Below are 18594 nucleotides of genomic sequence, written 5' to 3'. Positions count from 1 at the left end.
GAAAAAAAAAAAAAAAAGAACAAACAAAAAACCAAAAAAAGACACAAGAGGAAACAGTCGGGGATTCTGAGGCTGATTTTGGGGGACTTGGTGACAGGCCTCAAACTGATTACAGGTAATGAGGGAGTGAGGGATGCTGGAGAGAAAAGGAGGTTGAGAGACGACATGGAGATGGCTTTAGGAGAGATCTACTAAGGACTACTCTCTGATGGACAGTACACTTCTAGGGACACTGTAAAAACAAAGTGACAGCTCCTATCCTTAGCAACCTTCATTCTTCCGAGAGAAGAAACAAAAATAAGCTGGGTAAGCAAAGCTTAGCCACTTGGAAGATGGCAAGTGACTCCACAGATGAAGGCTAAGACATGGATGTCAGCAAAGACTTCAGAGGAGGAACTTTTAAATGTGTGGGCAGGCAGGGGATTTAGCTCAGTTGAGTGCTTGCTTAGCCTGCAGAAGACCCTGGTTCAATCTCTGGTACTCCATATCATTGGTAGTGGTGGCCCACACATGTAATCCCAACACTGAGGACATGAAGAGGGCATGATAAGTTCAAGGTCGTCCACTACACAGGCCAACATGGGATACATGAGACTCTGTGAGGCCAGCAAACTGAGATGGCTCAGTGCATAAAGTAACTTGCTGCCAAGCCTGAGTTTGATTCCTGGGATTAATATGGTGGAGAGAACCGACTCCTGAAAGTTGTCAGCTGACCTCTACTGGGTACATGGTGTGCATATACATGCACACATAAAGAAAAACTGTGGGTGGGCCTTAGGTGCATAGCACATGCTTAGGGTTCGTGAACTCCTGGGTGCTGTCTGAAGTGCAGGCACACATATCCATGGGGTGAGTTATATGCTGTGAACTGTATGCAAACTATATATAACATATCTTTTTTTTTTTGAAATGGTATCATGTATCTTCCGTTTCTTTTGAACTGGCTTTATAGCCAAGGGCCTTGAATTTGTGATCCTTATGCCTTTGCCTCCCGAGTACTGTGATTTACAGGAGTGCTTGGTCACACCCAGTTTATGCAGTGCTGGGGACTGAGCCCAGGGCTTTGTGTGTGTGTGCTAGTCAACCTACATCGTCAGCCCAAACTTAGTATTTTCATTTATTTAATCTTTAGATTTATTTATTTTAAATCATGTAGCTGTTTATGTCTCTGTATGTATGTGTGTGCAGGAGAATGCAGTTGTCTGTGGAGGCCACAACTGTCAGATCCCCTGCAGATGAAGTTATACAGGGTTGTGAGCTGCTTGATGTGGGTGTTGGGAACTGATCTCAGGTCCTTAGCAAATGCCATCTCTCCAGCCCCTAATATTTTATTTTTTTCCATATAGGGTCTTGGTATGTACAACAGTCTGGCCTGCAATTCACTGTGTAGCCCAAGCTGGCCTTGGCAACTCAAGCAAACATCCTATTTCAGCTTCCCAGCTGAAAGTATAGGCAGGAGTCACTAAGCTGGCATCGAACTCTGTTTTAAATGTGTTATTTTGACTGCTTCATGAATAGACTTAAGAAAGGCCAATGGTGGACCAGTAGACAAAAGAATGTTGTAACAGAGAGTGAGGGGAAGTTGTCTCCTGGGCTAAGAAAAGTATGCAGAGGAGAAGAGCTGCCTTTCCACAGGCTCTGCGAGACAGGTGTCTCTACGTCTGTACTGTTGCTGGGCTGCTTTTTCCAATCTGCAACCTTAGGAAAGGACAAGGCCAGCTGAGGCCACCTTGAACTAGCTGCTGTGTGAGATGAGGGCAAGCACTAGGCTAGGCTTGTGACAGTGTTCGATGGGGCTGGTGTGGAAGGGCAACAGTGTGCAGCAGCTTCCAATTCTTTATGACTAATCTCTTTGGTTTTTTTTTTTTTTTTTTTTTTTTTTTTTTTTTTTTTTTTTGAGAACAGGGTTTCTCTGTGTAACAGCCTTGGCAGTCTTGGGGCTTGTTCTGTAGACCAGGCTGGCCTCAGAGATCCACTTGCCTCTGCCTCCCGAGTACTGGGATTAAAGGAGTGCGCCACCACTGCCCAGCTAATTCTAGCATTTAGGCAGAGGTCAGGAGTCAGGATTTCTGGGGCTTTCTGACTTCTAGACTAGCTGAGAAAACACAAGCACCAAGTTCAGGGAAAGACCCTCCCTCAGGAATAGAAGGAGAACAATACAGGATGCCGGATGCCCTTTTCTGACCTTTTCCTTTCCTTTTCTTCTTTTTTTTGGAGACAGTTTCTCTGTGTAGCCTTGGCTGTCCTAGAACTAGCTCTGTAGACCAGGTTGACCTTGAATTCAGAGGTCCACCTGACTTTGAGTGTTTGAGGGATTAAAGTGTGTGCTGCCACTACCCAGCCCTTTCCTAACCTTTTATATTCATGAGAGCAGGGGCCAGCACAGATAGACATGTGCATCTACATTCTTCACACACACATACATAAGTAGATTCATTTATTTTTATTTTATGTGTATGGGTATTTTGCCTGCATGTATGTCTGTGTACCATATTGCATGCCTGATGCCCATAAAGCCTGAAGAGGGCATCAGATCCCCTGGATCTGGAGTTTCAGATGATTGTTACCCCAATAAATCCTTTATTTTAAAAAAAGAGTTCCAGGGAATTGCAAAATGGTTCAGCAGGTAAAGTGCTTGCTGCATAAGCTAGCTTACCTGATCCCTGGAACCTACGTAAAGACAGAAGGACAAAAATCAACTGATCAAAGTTGTCCTCTGACCTCAACATATGTTCCATGGCAGTGTTTTGCTTTGCGGTCTAGGGATGAACCCAGGGCTTCCCCATGGCATATACTGAGCCACACTCCTAAATCCCTTCCTGTTTTTATGTTTCATTTAACTTGTTATTTATTATTTGGGTTCTAAGGCAATCCTATATGAAGTTACCTATTCATAACCAGAACAGACAAGCTATATCAAGTCCTATAGATGATGTTTACAGTGCATCTATACTGGTGTTGGGGGTTGGGGGGAACTGAAGTACTTATCTAGGCAGAGGATACATTAGTCTCCTAAAGCAGGAACCTATCTGATCAAAAGATTATTTAGTCAGTCAAAACTTAAACACCAGCCTACTGGTGGAGGCCTATGCCTTTAATCCTAGCACTCAGGAGGCAGAGGCGGGCAGATCTCTGAGTTTAATGCCAGTGTGGTCTACAGGGTGAGTTCAAGCTAGCCAGGGCTACACAAAGAAACCCTGACTCTAAAAACAAAAAACTCCCCAAAATAAAAAGGTTAGGATAGTAAATTTTACTTTACTTTTCCCTCCACTCCTACAGTACTAGGTGATCTTCCTGTCTCAGCTTCTGAGTAGCTACAAGGCAAGCACCAAGTCATTCCCTTAGCCATTGTCGTTTGTTTTGTTTTCTGAGACAGGGTCTCAATGTGAAGCCCTGGTTGGCCTGGAACTCTCTGTGTAGATCAGGCCAGCCTCAAACTCCCAGAGATCCACCTGCCTATCTCCTGAGTGCTGGAATTAAAGGAGTGGGCTACTATGACAGGCCAACCCTCAGCCATCATTGTATTTTACCACAGTAAAATTTGGGGAACAATGCCAGGCGGTGGTAGCTTATGCCTTTAATCTTAGCACTCTGGAGGGAGAGGCAGGCAGATCTTGTGAGTTCGAGGCTAGCCTGGTTTACAGAGCTAGTTCTAGGACTGCCAAGGCTACCAAAAAAACCCTGTCTTGAAAAACAAAACAAAACACAAAACAAATTGGGAAGCAAAAACTATTACCAAAGTTGGGCACATTTGCTCATGCCTGTGCCAGCTACTTGGTGACTGAAGCAGGATTGCTTGAGCTTAATAGTTCAAGTACATGTGTTTATGGGTATTTTGCCTGCATGTATGTCTATGTACCATGTGTGTACATAATGTCCTCAGAGGCCAGAAGAGGGCTTTAGGTGCCCTGGGACTGGAGTTACAGTTACAAGACACAGTGTAGCTGCTGGGAACCAAACCTGAGTCCTCTGGAAAAGCACTGAGCCATCTCTCCAGCCTCCCCACTCCCCACATTGAGACAATGTCTATGTAGTTCCAGCAAACTTGGAAGTCACTATGTATGTCAGGCTGGCCTGGAACTCACAGAGATCTGCCTGCCTCTACCTACCTAGTGGGATTAAAGGTATACACCATCATAATCGGCCATTGCAAAGTCTTTTTTGTTTGTTTTTTGAGATGGGGTTTCTCTGTGTAACTCCTGGCTGTCCTGGAACTTGCTCTGTAAACCAGGCTGTCCTCAAACTCAGAGATTTGCCTGCCTTTGCTTCCTGAGAGCTGGCATTAAAGATGTGTGCCACATCTTTCTCAATATAGGGTCTCTCTCTGTGCAACCACGGTGGCTGTCCTAGAACTTGCTTCGTAGACCAGCCTGGCTTTGAACTCACAGAGATATGTCTGCCTCCTGAGAGCTGGGATCAAAGGTGTGCGCACCACCACATAGTCTGAAGAATAATAGAAAGTATCTTGAGGGGTCTCCTCAAAATGATAGGGATACAGAACAAATATTGAGTACAGTTTTAAGTGCTGGGGCATGGTTTGGTACTGGTAGGCTTGGCCTGAGATGAGTCTTGCTTTATTCTCCAACTCCCTCTCTTGTGGTATGGGAGGGCGATGTGCCACAGTGTTGTGGGAACTGGGGAGCAGAACCTGTAATCATTTATTGTGTAATGAGCTTTAGTTCCTGACTCTAATGCTAAGAATGCTGGTGAGCTGGGGCTGAGGCTGTCAGCTTACCACATGGCCACAGTGGAGGGAGCAGGGAGGGAAAGTACTAGAACATGGCCTGCTCCTTGCACTCTGCCACTTGTGTGGAAGAGGAAGCAGTGTCCAGAAGTTCAAGATAGGATAAGAGGGAGTCTCTTCCAGTCTCAAAGGTTGTGGGTATGGGGCCTGGGGAACGTGCCTCTGCCTAGGGATAGAACTAAGCATACACATGCTTTCTTCCCTGGGAAGGGGTGGCCTGCCATTCCTTGACACTGGGCCCGACTCAGTTTTCACTTCTACCTTCACACAATTTCTTTTCTGCAGCCACAACTGACTTAGTTTAATGAAGAGTTAACTTTTTTTTTTTTGGTCCCAGGGAAGAGATATGTTGGAGCTGTTTGCCTGACTTCTCCAACTTCACTCTTCAGTTTATTCTTCTTGCCTCTTTTCACAGGATAACAGTAGCAGTCTCCAACTTGGCCTCCTCCAAGCTTCTCACCCTCACTTGGTTTAAAAAAATGGGCATTTGGGGTTTCGGATTAGGGTCTGGGGGAGGGGCTGCAGGTGCTATGTCAGGCTATACGAAGCTCCTGAAGCAGCACAAGGAGCAGGCCAAGGGGCCAGATGAGGAAGAGAAGGCTTTTAAGCAAAAACAAAAGGAGGAGTGCAGTCGAGTCCTTTGAATAATTTATATAAACAGTTCGCTATTTTAAAAATCTAGACAGTACGGTGGGCAGACAGTAGGTACTTGGTTTCCTAAATGGAAGAATGTTGCCCATCAAGCCACTGTGCCTCTGCCTCCTTCAGGACAGTGGTAAGGGTGCCTCTCTGGAGGAGCTGTGCAGAAAACATAATGGGAGCTACCAGGTGCCTGAGATTTCTCCACAGCTAGTTGGACAGGAAAAGAACCATGAGAAATCAACTGCAACGGTGTGTTTCACTTCAAAGTAACATATCTAAAATACTATAATAACATGTTATATATTTAATTTTTTTCTTGTGAGATATTTTCGTCTTTCCTTAGTTCTGAGTCTTTGAAATCTCAGGCCTATTTTTACCATTATGGTACATGCCAATCTGGACTTTGTTCAGTACAAAGATGTGGCTATGAGCTGTCTCAGTGGCAGCACAGATCCCAAACTTTGCTCAACTCCCCCAGTTAACTGTAACTTGTGGTCAGAATTATCAGTTCTTTAGAAAAAACTTAAAAAGCAGACCCTAGATTGAATTTTTCTTCTGTGTCTTTTCCCCTACTTCTGTTTTTATTTTGTATTAAAAAAACAACAACAGGACCCCACTATGTAACCATTACTGTTGTGGAACTCCCTATGTTGACCAGGCTGAACTCACAGCGGGGTCTACCTGCTTCTGCTTCTCAAGTAGTGGGATTAAAGCTCCAAAAGCTACACAGAGAAACCCTGTCTCAAAAAACAAAAGAACACACAAACAGAAAAATGTGCACCATCATCTCTGATTCCTTTTGGTTTTAAAATAATTTTAAAATTACATGTATTCATTGTATGGATGCATGAGTGCCATGGCATGTGTGTGTGTGGAGGTCAGAAGACAACTTGTATGAGGTGATTCTTTCTTTCACCATGCAGGATACAGGGATTGTTATCCAGCACCTTTACCTGATGAGTCATCTTGCAGATGACTTGCTTTTGAGCCAAGGTCAGTGAGATGATGGACTGCTGGTTCCCACATGGCAGAGGTGATGTGTGAGCTTCTACAGGCTTTTTTATTAACTTTTTTCTTTTCGTTTTTCTTTTTTTCCTTTTCTTTCTTTTTTTATTAATATTTTTTTTTTTGTTTTTAAGTAGGATGTCAGATCCAACTCCTCAGGCTTCCTTTTTAAGGATACTAATTCCATTCAAAAGAGATGTGAGGGGCTGGAGAGATGGCTCAGGGGTTAAGAGCACTGGCTGCCTTTCCTGAGGTCCTGAGTTCGATTCCCAGCAACCATATGGTGGCTCATAACCATCTATAATGAGATCTGGTGCCCTCTTCTGGCCTGCAGGCATACGAGGCAGAATACTGTATACATAATAAATGAAAAAAAAAAAAAAAGAGATGTGACCACAACTGGCCATAGCAGTACACTCCTATAATCAAGGAGACTCATGAGTTTGGACTATGTACAGCAGTATTTCTCAACCTGTGGGTCATGACCCCTGAGGGGGGTTTGAGGGACTCTTTCACAGGGTTGCCTAAGACCATTGGAAAAACACAGATATTTATATTACAGTTCATTATAATAGGATGATTACAGTTATGAAATAGTAATGAAAATAGTTTAATGGTTGGGGTCACCACAACATGAGGAACTGTATGAAGGGTCTGTATGTATTAGGAAGGTTGAGAACCACTGCTCTAGAGAGTTTGAGACCAGTCTGAATTATGGAGCATATCCTTTTCAAAAACAAAAACCAGGAAAAAGAAGACCACTGCTTTCATTATGTAACTAATTAACTTCCCCAAAGGCTTGCCTCCAAGTAACTATCAAACAGAGGTGTAAACTTCAACGCATGGGTTTTGTGCATCTGAGGCAAGTACTCTGTCAGCTGAGCTGTACCTCCAGCCCCATTGTTTCCTTTTTTCTTTTGTTTGAAAGTGTTTCAGGTAGCTGAGGCTGGTCTTGAGCCCCTGATTCTTCTAGGATCACAGGTGTGCACCACATTGCCTGACTCCAGATCCAATTTCTCTAAATTTTAAAAAAGTTTTATGTGTATGGGTGTTTTGTCTGTATGTACATCTGTTCACCATGTGCATACCTGGTGCCCGAAGTAGGTGTTGGATCTGGAGTTACACACTGTTGTCAGCCATCATGTGGGTGCTAGGAACTGAACCTGGGTTCCTTGAAAGAGAGCGCTCCTAACTTAGGAGCCATCTGGTAATTCTCTTTTTCTTTCTTTTTGGTTTTCTGAGACAAAGTTTCTCTATATAATAGTCCTGGCTGTTCTGGAACTCTACTCTGTAGACCAGGCTGGACTCAAATTCAAGAGATCCTCTGCCTCTGCCTTCTGGCTGCTGGGATTAAAGGCATGGACCACCACTGCCTGGCTCTAACCCTCTTTCTTAAAAAAAAAAAAAAAAAAAAAAAAAAAAATTTATGGGTTGGGAAGACAGCCCAGTAGGTAAAGCCTGACTCTATGAGCCCTGAACCACATAGAGGTCAAAGGAGAACTAACTCCACAGAGTGGTCCTCTGACATCCCTCCCACACAATCTACACACTCCAGTAAAAACTCTTTATTTATTTTGTGTAGGTATTCATGTACTTTACAGGTTTCACATCCTCTTTCCTCGTGTTCTATGAAACTGGCACCGTTTGTTGTTCCCATTTTACCCAGGAAAATAACTGAAGGTTTGAGAAACAAAAATGTCCATGGTTACAATTACAGCTACGTATCACAAAGCTGGCATTTTGAACGTGGGTGGTTTTATCGTAGCATGTCCTCTCAATGCTATATGCTGAAAAAGGGGAAAGGTCATCTCCAAGGTTCATCCACTTTGGAATTTGCAATTCTATGATTTCATAATTGTGCTCTGTAAAGACTTTGTTTACACATTGTTTTAAGAGTTCAATAAAATACAGAAAAAACAAAACCCCAAAACCAACCAAATCAAATCGTCAAAGAGCTATTTCCAGGGCAGCCAAGGCTACACAGAGAAACCTTGTCTCAAAACAAAACAAAACCCCTAAAGCCCCAAAACAAACAAATAAGCATAAATATTGATTTTGGCCACTTAGCTTTTCTGGTTTACGAGTACTTAGATGCACTTAAGTAGGACAGGGACTGACTGGAGGTTTGATTAAACTTTTTTTTACTTTTATGTGTATAGGTGTTTGTTGTGCCTGTATATATGTATGTATACCAGTGCATGTCCAGGGAGAGGGTGTTGGATCCTCTAGAACTGGAGTTATGGATGCCGGGAATAGAACCCTGATCCTCTAGAAGAGTAGCCAGTGCTCTTAACTGATGAGTCATCTCTCCAGCCTCCAATTACTTTTAAAGTATTTATTCGATGTGTATTCTATATATGTGAATATGCCTCACGTATGAATTCTTGAAAGGTCAGAAGAGGTCGTGAGATCTTCTGGAGCTGGAGTTAACAGGTATTTGTGAAATTGTCCAAGATGGGTGCTGAGAAACAAACCCTGGTTCTCTGGAAGGGCAGCAAGTGTTCTTAACCGCTGAGCCATCTCTCCAGCCTTGATTACTTGGTATTTTATTTTTTGAAACAAGGCCTCACTGTGTGGCCCTAGCTGGCCTAGAACTCAAAAAATCCAGTCTGCCTGCCTCCTGAGTGCTGGGATTAAAGGCGTACATCACCACATCCGATTACTTTATGTATTTTGAGACAATGTCTCATGTAACTCAGACTGCTCTTGAACTCGAAATGTACCCAACAATATACCTTGAGCTCCGGATCCTAGTGCCTCAGTCACTGCAGCGCTGGGATTATACCCTGTGCTTTGAATTTTCAGCTAATTTGCAAACAAAATCTACTACAGAAATCATCATTAAACTTTTCTGCGTTCTGTAATCAGTAAGGCACAGGACTATTCGACTTTGCAGCCTGAGGTTCGTCATCTTTCCTTGGTTCTATGAACCCTCGCGGTGAAGTTTCTTGAGCTGGGGGAGGGAGGCTGTCGAAGCACGGGGTCTAAGGAAACCGACGGGTAGCGTCTGGAGCTCACCACATCCCGGTTGCTAACGTGGCTGTCGGTGCTCGGAGGGAAGCGCTGTCCAAGAACACCTCCAGGAAAGCCGAAACGCGGGCGGGGGCTTGAGCTACGTTTCTCCTTCATGGTCACCAAGCTGTCTTTGCTACTTCAAGAGCCTCCGGTCGGCTGGAGCCACGTTTTCTCGAAGCTCACAGACTTGCAGGCAACATGGAACCGCGTGCTGCCACACAACGCCTGCCAGAACAGCACATATCTAACCTTCCGGCTCCTTCGACAACAACCTTGTTTCTCGATCGCGTTCTCATCACTTCCGGCACTGAGTAAAGCCAATCGTCGTACCTCGTAGCGCAAGACCCACCCTCTGGTATGGGAGGGCAGCCAATCTAGTTACCTTTTCCGCCTGCGTCTCGGAGACATGGATGCACAATTTCGGCCAATCATTCCCGAGACGTCTTCCTAGTCCCACCTCAGACCAGTTACGGAAGCCGTCAGGCCGCCAGCGCCCTTTCACCCCAGGATCGCATTTCCTCTCTGACGTGACGTGAGCGGCCCCTGCCGCTCTGCTGGGCGGGCCAATGGTGGCGGCGGATACGGCGAGCCAATGGGCGGGAGCCTCTCATGCGGCCGGCGCCCGCCGCAGCCACCGCTGGGTCCTGGAGCCAGAGGCCGCCCGCGATAGAGCGCTATGGACCGAGGGCCCCAGCCGGGGAGGCGCCGCGGCGGAGTCCGCGGCCAGACGCCCCCACAGTAGCGCCCGCGTGAGCACCGCCGTCCCGCGTGAGCTTCTGCGCGCCTTGGGCGGGCTTGCATCCCGCCGGCCCCGCACTCGCCGCAGCCCACAGCCCGCGCTCCGCCGCCGCCGCCGCCTTCCCGCCCGGGCCGCGCGGCCCGGGAAACGCGGCCGCGGACTGCATGGGCAGCGTCCGCGCCCCGCCGCCGTTCCGCCGCGGAGCCGCGTCGCCCTCGGAGCCGGGTGAGAGGCGCCGAGGACCTGGGGGTGGTGGTCGAGGCGGGCGCCGGGCGTTCCCGCGGCCTTTGCGGCCTGCAGGCCCTCCTCCGCTGCCCGACGCCGCGGGTGCCCGGGGCGGGCCGGGCGCCGCGAGAGGCTGGTTGGTGGGCCGCGGGGTTCCTTGCGAGCGGCCATGAGGGGCTAAGGGCGGGCTCTGAGGCGAGCCTCGGGGCGTCCCAGGGGTCGGGCGGCAGTGAGGGGCTGAGGGAGGGCTCCGGGGCGGGCCGGGGTGGCTGTGAGGATCGAGGGCGGGCCTCGGTTGAGGGGCGACGGTGGGCCAGTGGGTCTTGGGACTCCTTGAGCTCGACGGAGGGCTTCCGGAGGTCCCTGGGGTCTGCAGTGATGTGGGGCGCCGACCTCTGACCCTCGGGAGGGGCCCCGTCGCTGGGCTGGTGGTAGTTGTTATTCCCAGCGTCCCTATTATTATCGTGTTTTGAAATGAGAGCAGGCGGCCCTCGGGCTGCGAGCCGAGCCGGAGGGGGCGGGCGAGCCGGGGACCTGGAGCTGCGGGGTGCGGAGGCGCGCAGGCCCGAGTGGGGGCAGGAATGCGGGGCGGCGGGGGGCGTCTGGGGGAGGGGAAGGCGAGACTGGGGGCGAGTGGGAGGAAAGCGATGTAGGCGACGGCTGCAGAAGCAGCCCTTGGCCTCCAGGAACAATGTGAGACGTTGCTTGAAATGTTAATTTCCGTTCCTCATTTCATCATCCCCTGGCAAGGCGGTAGCGCTGTGTGTGTGTGTGTGTCTGTGTGTGTGTGTGTCTGTGTGTGTGTGTGTGTGTGCAAGGCAAGGCGGTAGCGCTGTGTGAGTGTGTGTGTGTGTGTGTGTGAACGTGTGTGCACGGTTGGCCTTGCCACATGGATCCAACCCCCTCACAGACGGATGTGCGGTTCAGTTCGGATGTATGTGGCTCGGTGTGGAGTCTTAATTTTTCTTGAGGCCTTCTCGACCTAGTGCTCCAGTAGGGTTTTCTGTTTTTGTTGTGTTTCTGGAAAGCTAGTCTAGCATAATCGCTTACAGGGATTTTGGAAGTCTTGTGAAGGTTAAGATGGTCCTCAGTAAGGCTGTATGCTCTGAAATCTCCTGGTTACATGGGTGTAGTGCTCATGTTTCATAGTAGTTTCTGCAGTCATGGAAGTTTTACATCCACTTGAAAGAACTGTGTAGTTTTATAAATTTACCGATAGAAAAATCAGGTTTTGTGCTTATTTGGTGAGTTTTCTGTGGTCCTTTGGACACTGTCCCTAATATTCCATTCAACTGAATAAAGGGGCACAATTGTTGAACGTAAAAACTTACTTCGGCTATTGGGTCTTTAGGGGATGAGGAAACTTACTCAGCAAAACGTGTAGGTGATATGGGTTGTGGAAAAGCTATCGAAACAGTTACTGGGTTATGTGTGTGAGATACCCAGTCAGTGGTCTAACGTGCATAGTTCCATGGCGATCTCCAAGAATGTTACTTGTTGCCTTGAGACCTTCTTTTCTTGAACATTGGCTGCCCTGAAGACCTAGAGTTCTGTTTGTGTCTTTTGAAATGATTGCACAAATACTCCGTCACTTTGCAGCTATACTTAAACGGAAAAATGCCTTGCTTCACTTTGATTGTGACCCTGAATTGGATCTCCATATAGCTGATGTTTCCTCCCCCACACTTCATTCAGCTGTTGTTCTCCTTTCTGTAGTTTCACGCTTAAGAGCAGGATCTCATGTGATAGGCTGGCCATCCTGAATGGAATGGGATGGGAGGGAACAAAGGCCAAGTTGCTATGACATTTTTCTCTTCTTTGTGCTTGCCTCTTGCGTTCCTTGAAAAGCAACCCAAAAGATACTGCTAAATTTGACCTCTGCTTGATTCTTTCAGGAGTGTTTATTTTTATTTTCCTCCTTTTTTCTTCTTTCTGTAGTAAACAACGTACAATACAATTTACCAGAAGTTCTATAAGTATCACCTAGTTTTGAATTCCTCGTTTACAGTTCTAACTTTCTATCAGCCTTCTAACTTGCATTTTTCTGTTCGAGGCTTTTCTCTAGACTAGCCATGTTATCATGCTGCGCTATCAGAGCCTTTCATCTCACTAAACCAGATGGCTACTGATGACTAGTGGCTGTCATGTTAGCTATAATTACAGTGTTGATTCAGTGACAAGAAGAATTTTCTACAAATAGAGTTAAAGAACCTATGCTGTTTGTATTTAAGAATATTTTTTCTGGAAGCTTTGTGTGTGTGCCTTGGATACCTAAGTGGGTTTGACATAGTAAAATTATGTTCATCAAATATAAGAGGAGGGTTATTTTGCATATTGGCAGTGAGCCCATCATCAATTAAGTAACATAATTAGAAAGCATCAGTAAATGCTGGTTCAGAGAATAATCTGCATTTGTTGCCAAAATAAGTGTTTTGATCTGTCCATTACCCCGTGTAAGTCCCTTCATCCCTCAAATGGTAAGTGTAATGGATGAGCTTCTCTTAATAGCAAGATATTTGCTAGTTAATAGGTGAAAATGATGATGCATTGCATGTCTGACCGCATGCTGTGACAGTTTGTTACTGCTGTTTAGGCAGTGCTCTGAGACTGAGCATGGCCCTTGTGATAACTTTAAACAAAAATCGAATGAACTCAAATAACTAGGAGTTATTGTCTTGAAATGTTTTCAGTATGTGTTCTCATTTGAATTTCAAATGGAATTTCTGTCCAATTCAGCTTTCTCAGTTTTGTCTTAAAGCTATATGAAAGAGGGTGTCAGTCCTCAGCTCCGGAACTCAGGCAGTTGGATAATTGGCATGGAAAGCCTTTTTAGGCTTAGGAAATGATCCACTTTAATGACTACTTCATTAATTCCTATAGATATTTTTATTCTTAAGTGGCTTGTTTGTTTGATGGATACTTGTGGTATCTCTTAAGCTAGACTTGAATTCAGCTTTGTATTTAAATTTCTGTTTTTGTTCTGTACTTTTAAAATTATCATTTAATTATCCTGTCCAGTTTTCCTTGTAATTAATTTTTAAACACAAACACATTTTTTGACAGTTTCAAGTATTCCATGCTTGAACTCCTTATGTAGCAGAAGATAACCTTGGAATTCTGACTCTCCTCTTAACCACCACCCAATGCTAGGATAGTACAGGCATGTGCTACCACACAGGGCTTCCTGAATACCAGGCAAGAGCTTTACCAGTTGAGCTACATATCCAGCCCCTCAAACCGAGACAGAGACAAGAGGACAGAGACAGAGAATTTTATTTAGCTCGTAAATTTATTTTACACATATATTTATTTATATGCATTGGTGTTTCTGCCTTCATGTATATCTGTGTGAGAGTGTCAGATCCCCTGGAACTGGAGTCAGACAGGTGTGAGCTGCCATGTGGGTGCTGGGGATCGAATCCGGGTCCTGGAAGAGCAGCCAGTGCTCTTAACCACTGAGCTGGTTTGGTTCCTAGCACCCACATGGCAGCTCACACCTGTCTGTGACTCCAGTTTCAGAACTTCTGACACCCTCACACAGATATACATGAAGGCAAAACACCAGTGAACATAAAATAAAAAATAAATTATATAAATATGACAGAACTACAGATAACTTTTTATGATAAGTATCAAAATGGTTATTGTGAGCTGGTGTATGTTTATAATCCCAGTACTTTGGTAGGGTCAGAATTCAAGGTCATGGTTGGCTACATAGCAAGTAGCCTGAGCTACTCAGGATTTTGTCTCAGAAAACCAGAACTAGGGCTGGTGAGATGGTTCATCTGGTAAAGTGCTTGCTGCCAAATCTGATGACCTAACTTTGATCCCCAGGTCCTACATGGTGGAGAGAACTGATTCCCTCTAGTTGTCCTTTGACTTCTGCATTCATCCAATGGCACAGGTCCACAAACAAACAAACACCCAAAACTCAAACCCTTAAAACCCCACCCCCAAAACAACAGCAGCAAAAAAACAAAACAAAACAACAACAACAACAAAAAAACCCACCTAACTTTGATTCTATGACAAGCTTCTGCTAAGATTCTTGGCCCTTTCACTCTTAAAAGAATGGTTACCATGGTCTTTTGATTTCTAGATCAGATCTCATTCCTCATTCTTGGGCTTTGACATACTCATATGCTTGTCTGCTGAGTGCCCATTCTAGCTTTTCATACTCCTTCCTTCTGCTTTGAGTTTTAGTTCAGTATTACTTCCTCAATACAATTCCTTCCTCTGCTCTCCTCCCCTTTCCTCTCCTCCTGTCCTCCCTCCCTCCCTCCCTCCCTCCCTCCTTCCCTCCTTCCCTCCCTCCTTAAGACAAGGTCTCATATATATCCCCGTGTAGTAGAGAATGACCTTGAATTTCTGATCTTCTGCTTCTAGAGTACTAGGGCAACTAGTATATCCTGCCACACCCTGTTTATTCCCCTGGAAATTGAGCCCAGGGCTGCTTACAAGCTCTGGAAGCAGTTTCCTGGTTGAAGTATATTCCTAGGTCCTTCCATTCTAGCCCCCCTTCTCCCCCCCCCTTGAGACAGGGTTTCCCTGTGTAGCTCTGGCTGTTGTCCCGGAACTCAGAGATCTGCCTGCTTCTGCTTCCCAAGTACTAAGTCATGCGCTGCCGCCACTACCACCACCCGGCTAGACAGGATCTTATAGCCCAGGCTGGTTTTGAACTGATTATGTACTGAGGACTGTCTTTTATTTTTTTATTTTTAAAATTATATTTATTTATTATTGTGGAAGACAAGGATCCTTGAATCATGGATCCTTCTGTCTCAACCATCCAAGTAGTGAGATAACTAGGCCTGGTTGTTATTGAAACTTAATCAAGGAAAGTGTCTTCCTACTTTAATAAAATTTGTCAACTATCTAATACTTGCTTTGATATGTTCCCCCCTGTCTTTTTCCTTGCTCCAAAGATGATGTATGCTTTAATGAAGATAAGGATGATCTCATTGGTAACATTGGGCCAGCCCTGGGTGTTACAGGAGAGTCATAGAATTGGTTTAACAAGTATTTTTGCAATTGTTTAAAGCAGCAGTTCTGTGGGTAGAGACCCCTTTGGGGGTCCAACGACTCTCTCACTGGGGTTGCCTAAGATAATCAGAAAACACAGATATTTACATTATGATTCATAATAGCAAAATTACAGTTATGAAGTAGCAATGAAAATAACTTCACGGTTGGGGGTCACTGCAACATGAGGAACTGTATTAAAGGGTCAGAGCATTATTAGGAAGATTGAGAAGCACTGGTTTAAAGCCTGTATATGGAAGTATATGAATAATTTTGATTGAGGGAATTGACTGGCTAGAAATATTATGTCCTGCTTCTCCATTAGTCTTCATTACAAATTTGCCTTTGTAGTTTAGCTGAAGATGTGGGACACGGCTTTCACAATTGATACAGAAAAAGAGAAAGATAGAAGTTTATTTTTTTGTGGTAAGAAAATTGCTTTCTGTGAAAGAAATTTTAGTAGGACTTTCTTCCAGGACAAAGGAAAAGTCTACAAGCAGTTTCTACTCTGATTTCCACACCTTTCCTTTTAAGGTCCCAGTGTTGTGGTTTAGTAGAGGCTGTGTGTATGAAGTTTACTGTTGCTGCTCATGTGGAAGAAGTATTTTATCTCCGTTGAGCACCTTCTCCTTAAAGGCGACATAAACAGTGGTTTACTGTTATAGTAGGGTCCTTTGAAAACTTAAGCATTTTATGAGATAAGCTGTTTGGGTCTTTAATACCAGCAGGGAAATCTCTTGAGTTTCAGGCCAGCCTGGTCTAGAGTTCCAGGTTGCTCAAAGCTGCATAGTGGAGTCCTATTTCAGAACAAGCAAGTAAACACCTCTCTCCCCAAACCTTTTTGGAGGGAAATATACCAAAGTGGAGTTGTATGTTTTTGTTTTCCCTTGTAGGCCTAGGTTTTCTCTTTGTTTTTGAGAGGAGGTCTCATGTAGTTCAGGGTGGTCCCTAGCTCCTGACCATCTAGTTCTAGACTGTTTGGATTACAGTGTACTCTGCCATGTACAGACAGCCTTAAGTCAGTCTGTATTGTGTGTGTGTGTGTGACGTATAATTGATCTTTTTTCTTTTCTTTTCTTTTCTTTTTTTTTTTTAAAGACAGGGTTTCTCTGTGTAGCTCTGGCTGTCTTTGAACGCACAGAGATCTGCCTACCTCTTCCTGAGTGCGCTGGGGCCAAAGGCTTGCACCACCACTGCTCAGCTAAACGATCTGTTTTTATTTTCTTTATATGCTTATTTTGTCTGCATGTATGTTAGTGCACTTCCTGCCATGCCAAGGGCCTGTGGAGGTCAGAAGAAGGTGTCATGTCGTATATTCTAGAACTAAAGTTATGTACAGTTGTAAGCCACCATATGGGTGCTGGGAATTGAACTTGAGTCCTCTGTAAGAACAGCAAGTGCTCTTAACTGCTGAGCCATAGTTCTGGCCCTAGGCTAATAGTCTTATATTTTCTAAAAATTTTTTTTCTTTTTATTTTACTTTACAATACCATTCAGTTCTACATATCAGCCACCGGTTCCCCTGTTCTCCCCCCTCCCACCCCCTCCTCTTCCCCCCAGCCCACATCCCATTCCCACCTCCTCCAGGGCAAAGCCTCCCCCAGGACTGAGATCAACCTGGTAGACTCAGTCCAGGCAGGTCCAGTCCCCTCCTCCCAGACTGAGCCAAGTGTCCCTGCATAAGCTCCAGGTTTCAAACAGCCAACTCATGCAATGAGCACAGTACTTTCTAAATTTTAAAACGGGAACCTGGTGGTTGGGATGTAGCTCTGTGGTACAGCACCTGTTTACCACGCTCTAGGCATTGGTTCCTCTGAGCACTGTGGTAGGAACATGTTTATATAATTGGCAAATGGCTTTTTTTTTTTTTTGCTTATTTACTTATTTCACTTATTCAGTTAGTTATTTAGTCATCCATCCATCCATCCATCCATCCATCCATCCAATATTTTTTGAGATGGGGTTTCTTTGTGTAACCCTGGATGTCCTGGAACTTACTCTGTAGACCAGGCTGGCCTTGAACTTAGATCTACCAGCCATGTGCTGGGATTAAAGGCATGTGCTACCACTGCCCAACAGCAAACTTTTTATTTTTATTTTTTAAGATCTTTGTTTTTGTGTAATTAGTCTGATCTCAAAACTTGTGATTGTCTTGCCTCAGCCTTCTGAAGGCTAATTACAGATATGTACTAAGACACCAGGGTAGAAGTTTGCCTTTGAAAAGAAAATTATGTTTGGGAGATGGAGTCTTGAGTTCTTGGTTTTGGCTAAGTGGGCTGGGTTTGTTTGGGTGGTGTAGCAGGAGAGAACAGTCAGTTGGCTGTGGTTTGAACCATTGAGATTCAATTCTAGATTTGAGAAATACTATAGTTCTATAGCTGGTCCTGTGAGTAAAGAATTAAGTGGATTTTTATTAACACAAATCTATGAGATTGTTCAGAGGCCGAAAATCTTGTGGACAATCAAGGGTGCTTCGGTGACTTACTCCTTCCCTTCTCTTTGAAGCCCCAGGCTGTGGTGCTGTGCTGTTGAAGAAGGATCTGGTTGGGGACAGGTGCTATTTTGAAGGCATTGGCTTTACTTGCTGCCTAAGGCCAAGCCTTAAGCTTCTAGTCTTGTCCTGGCATCATTGTGGTAAATTATTATCTTGAAAATCTGTAGACACACTTTTTCCATTTGTAAAGCAATCATGTGCATCTGTTTTATAATAAGAAAAAGTTGGCTATTTATTTATTTGGTTTTTGGGGACAAGGTTTCTCTGTGTGACATCCCTGGCTGTCCTGAAACTCAATCTGTAGATGAGGCTGGCCTCAAAACTCACAGAGATCCCCTTGCCTCCCCAGTGCTGGGACTAAAGGTGTGCACCAGCAGTTGGCTTTTTATTAAGCAAACAAAAACATTAACATTTTGACTATTTAGATAATGTTTTTAAATTTCAAGGTTAAGTAAGATTACACAGAATATTTCTGCTCACTACTTAAATTTAAAAAATGATCTTGGGTTGGGGAGTATAGCTCAGTTGTAGTTTGCCTGACCTCTCTTTTTTTAAATTTATTTTATGTGCATTGGTGTTTTGCCATAGGTGTCAGGTCCCCTGGAATTAGAATTACAGACAGTTGTTTACAGCTGTGAGCTGCCATGTGGTTGCTGGGAATTGAACCCAGGTCCTCTGGAAGAACATCCAGTGCTCTTAACCACTGAG

General features: G+C 44.9%; 2 protein-coding genes across 7 annotated transcripts in view; one reads left to right on the top strand and one right to left on the bottom strand.

Moving 5' to 3' along the window:
• Positions 1–9708, bottom strand: part of Spg7 (SPG7 matrix AAA peptidase subunit, paraplegin) — a 56204-nt gene extending 46496 nt beyond the window's left edge. Inside the window, exon 1 of the mRNA XM_037206341.1 lies at positions 9410–9708. Coding sequence (XP_037062236.1) covers positions 9410–9520 — 111 coding nt within the window. The 5' untranslated portion in view covers positions 9521–9708. The remainder of the gene's footprint in view (positions 1–9409) is intronic.
• A 306-nt stretch (positions 9709–10014) lies between these two features.
• The window catches only part of Ankrd11 (ankyrin repeat domain 11), a 196376-nt gene continuing 187796 nt past the window's right edge, over positions 10015–18594 (top strand). For 4 of the 6 annotated variants that reach the window (XM_028880873.2, XM_028880874.2, XM_037206338.1 and 1 more), the window contains exon 1: positions 10016–10370. The gene's annotated coding sequence lies outside the window, so the exon portion shown is untranslated. Of the gene's footprint in view, positions 10371–18594 lie in introns of all 6 variants that reach the window. The other 2 variants (XM_037206340.1, XM_037206339.1) reach the window with 1 other exon arrangement.

This window comes from Peromyscus leucopus, chromosome 5 (genome assembly GCF_004664715.2).
Source record: "Peromyscus leucopus breed LL Stock chromosome 5, UCI_PerLeu_2.1, whole genome shotgun sequence".
Classification (NCBI taxonomy): domain Eukaryota; kingdom Metazoa; phylum Chordata; class Mammalia; order Rodentia; family Cricetidae; genus Peromyscus; species Peromyscus leucopus.
Note: the sequence above shows the minus strand (reverse complement) of the source record. Positions and strands in the feature narration are given on the sequence as shown.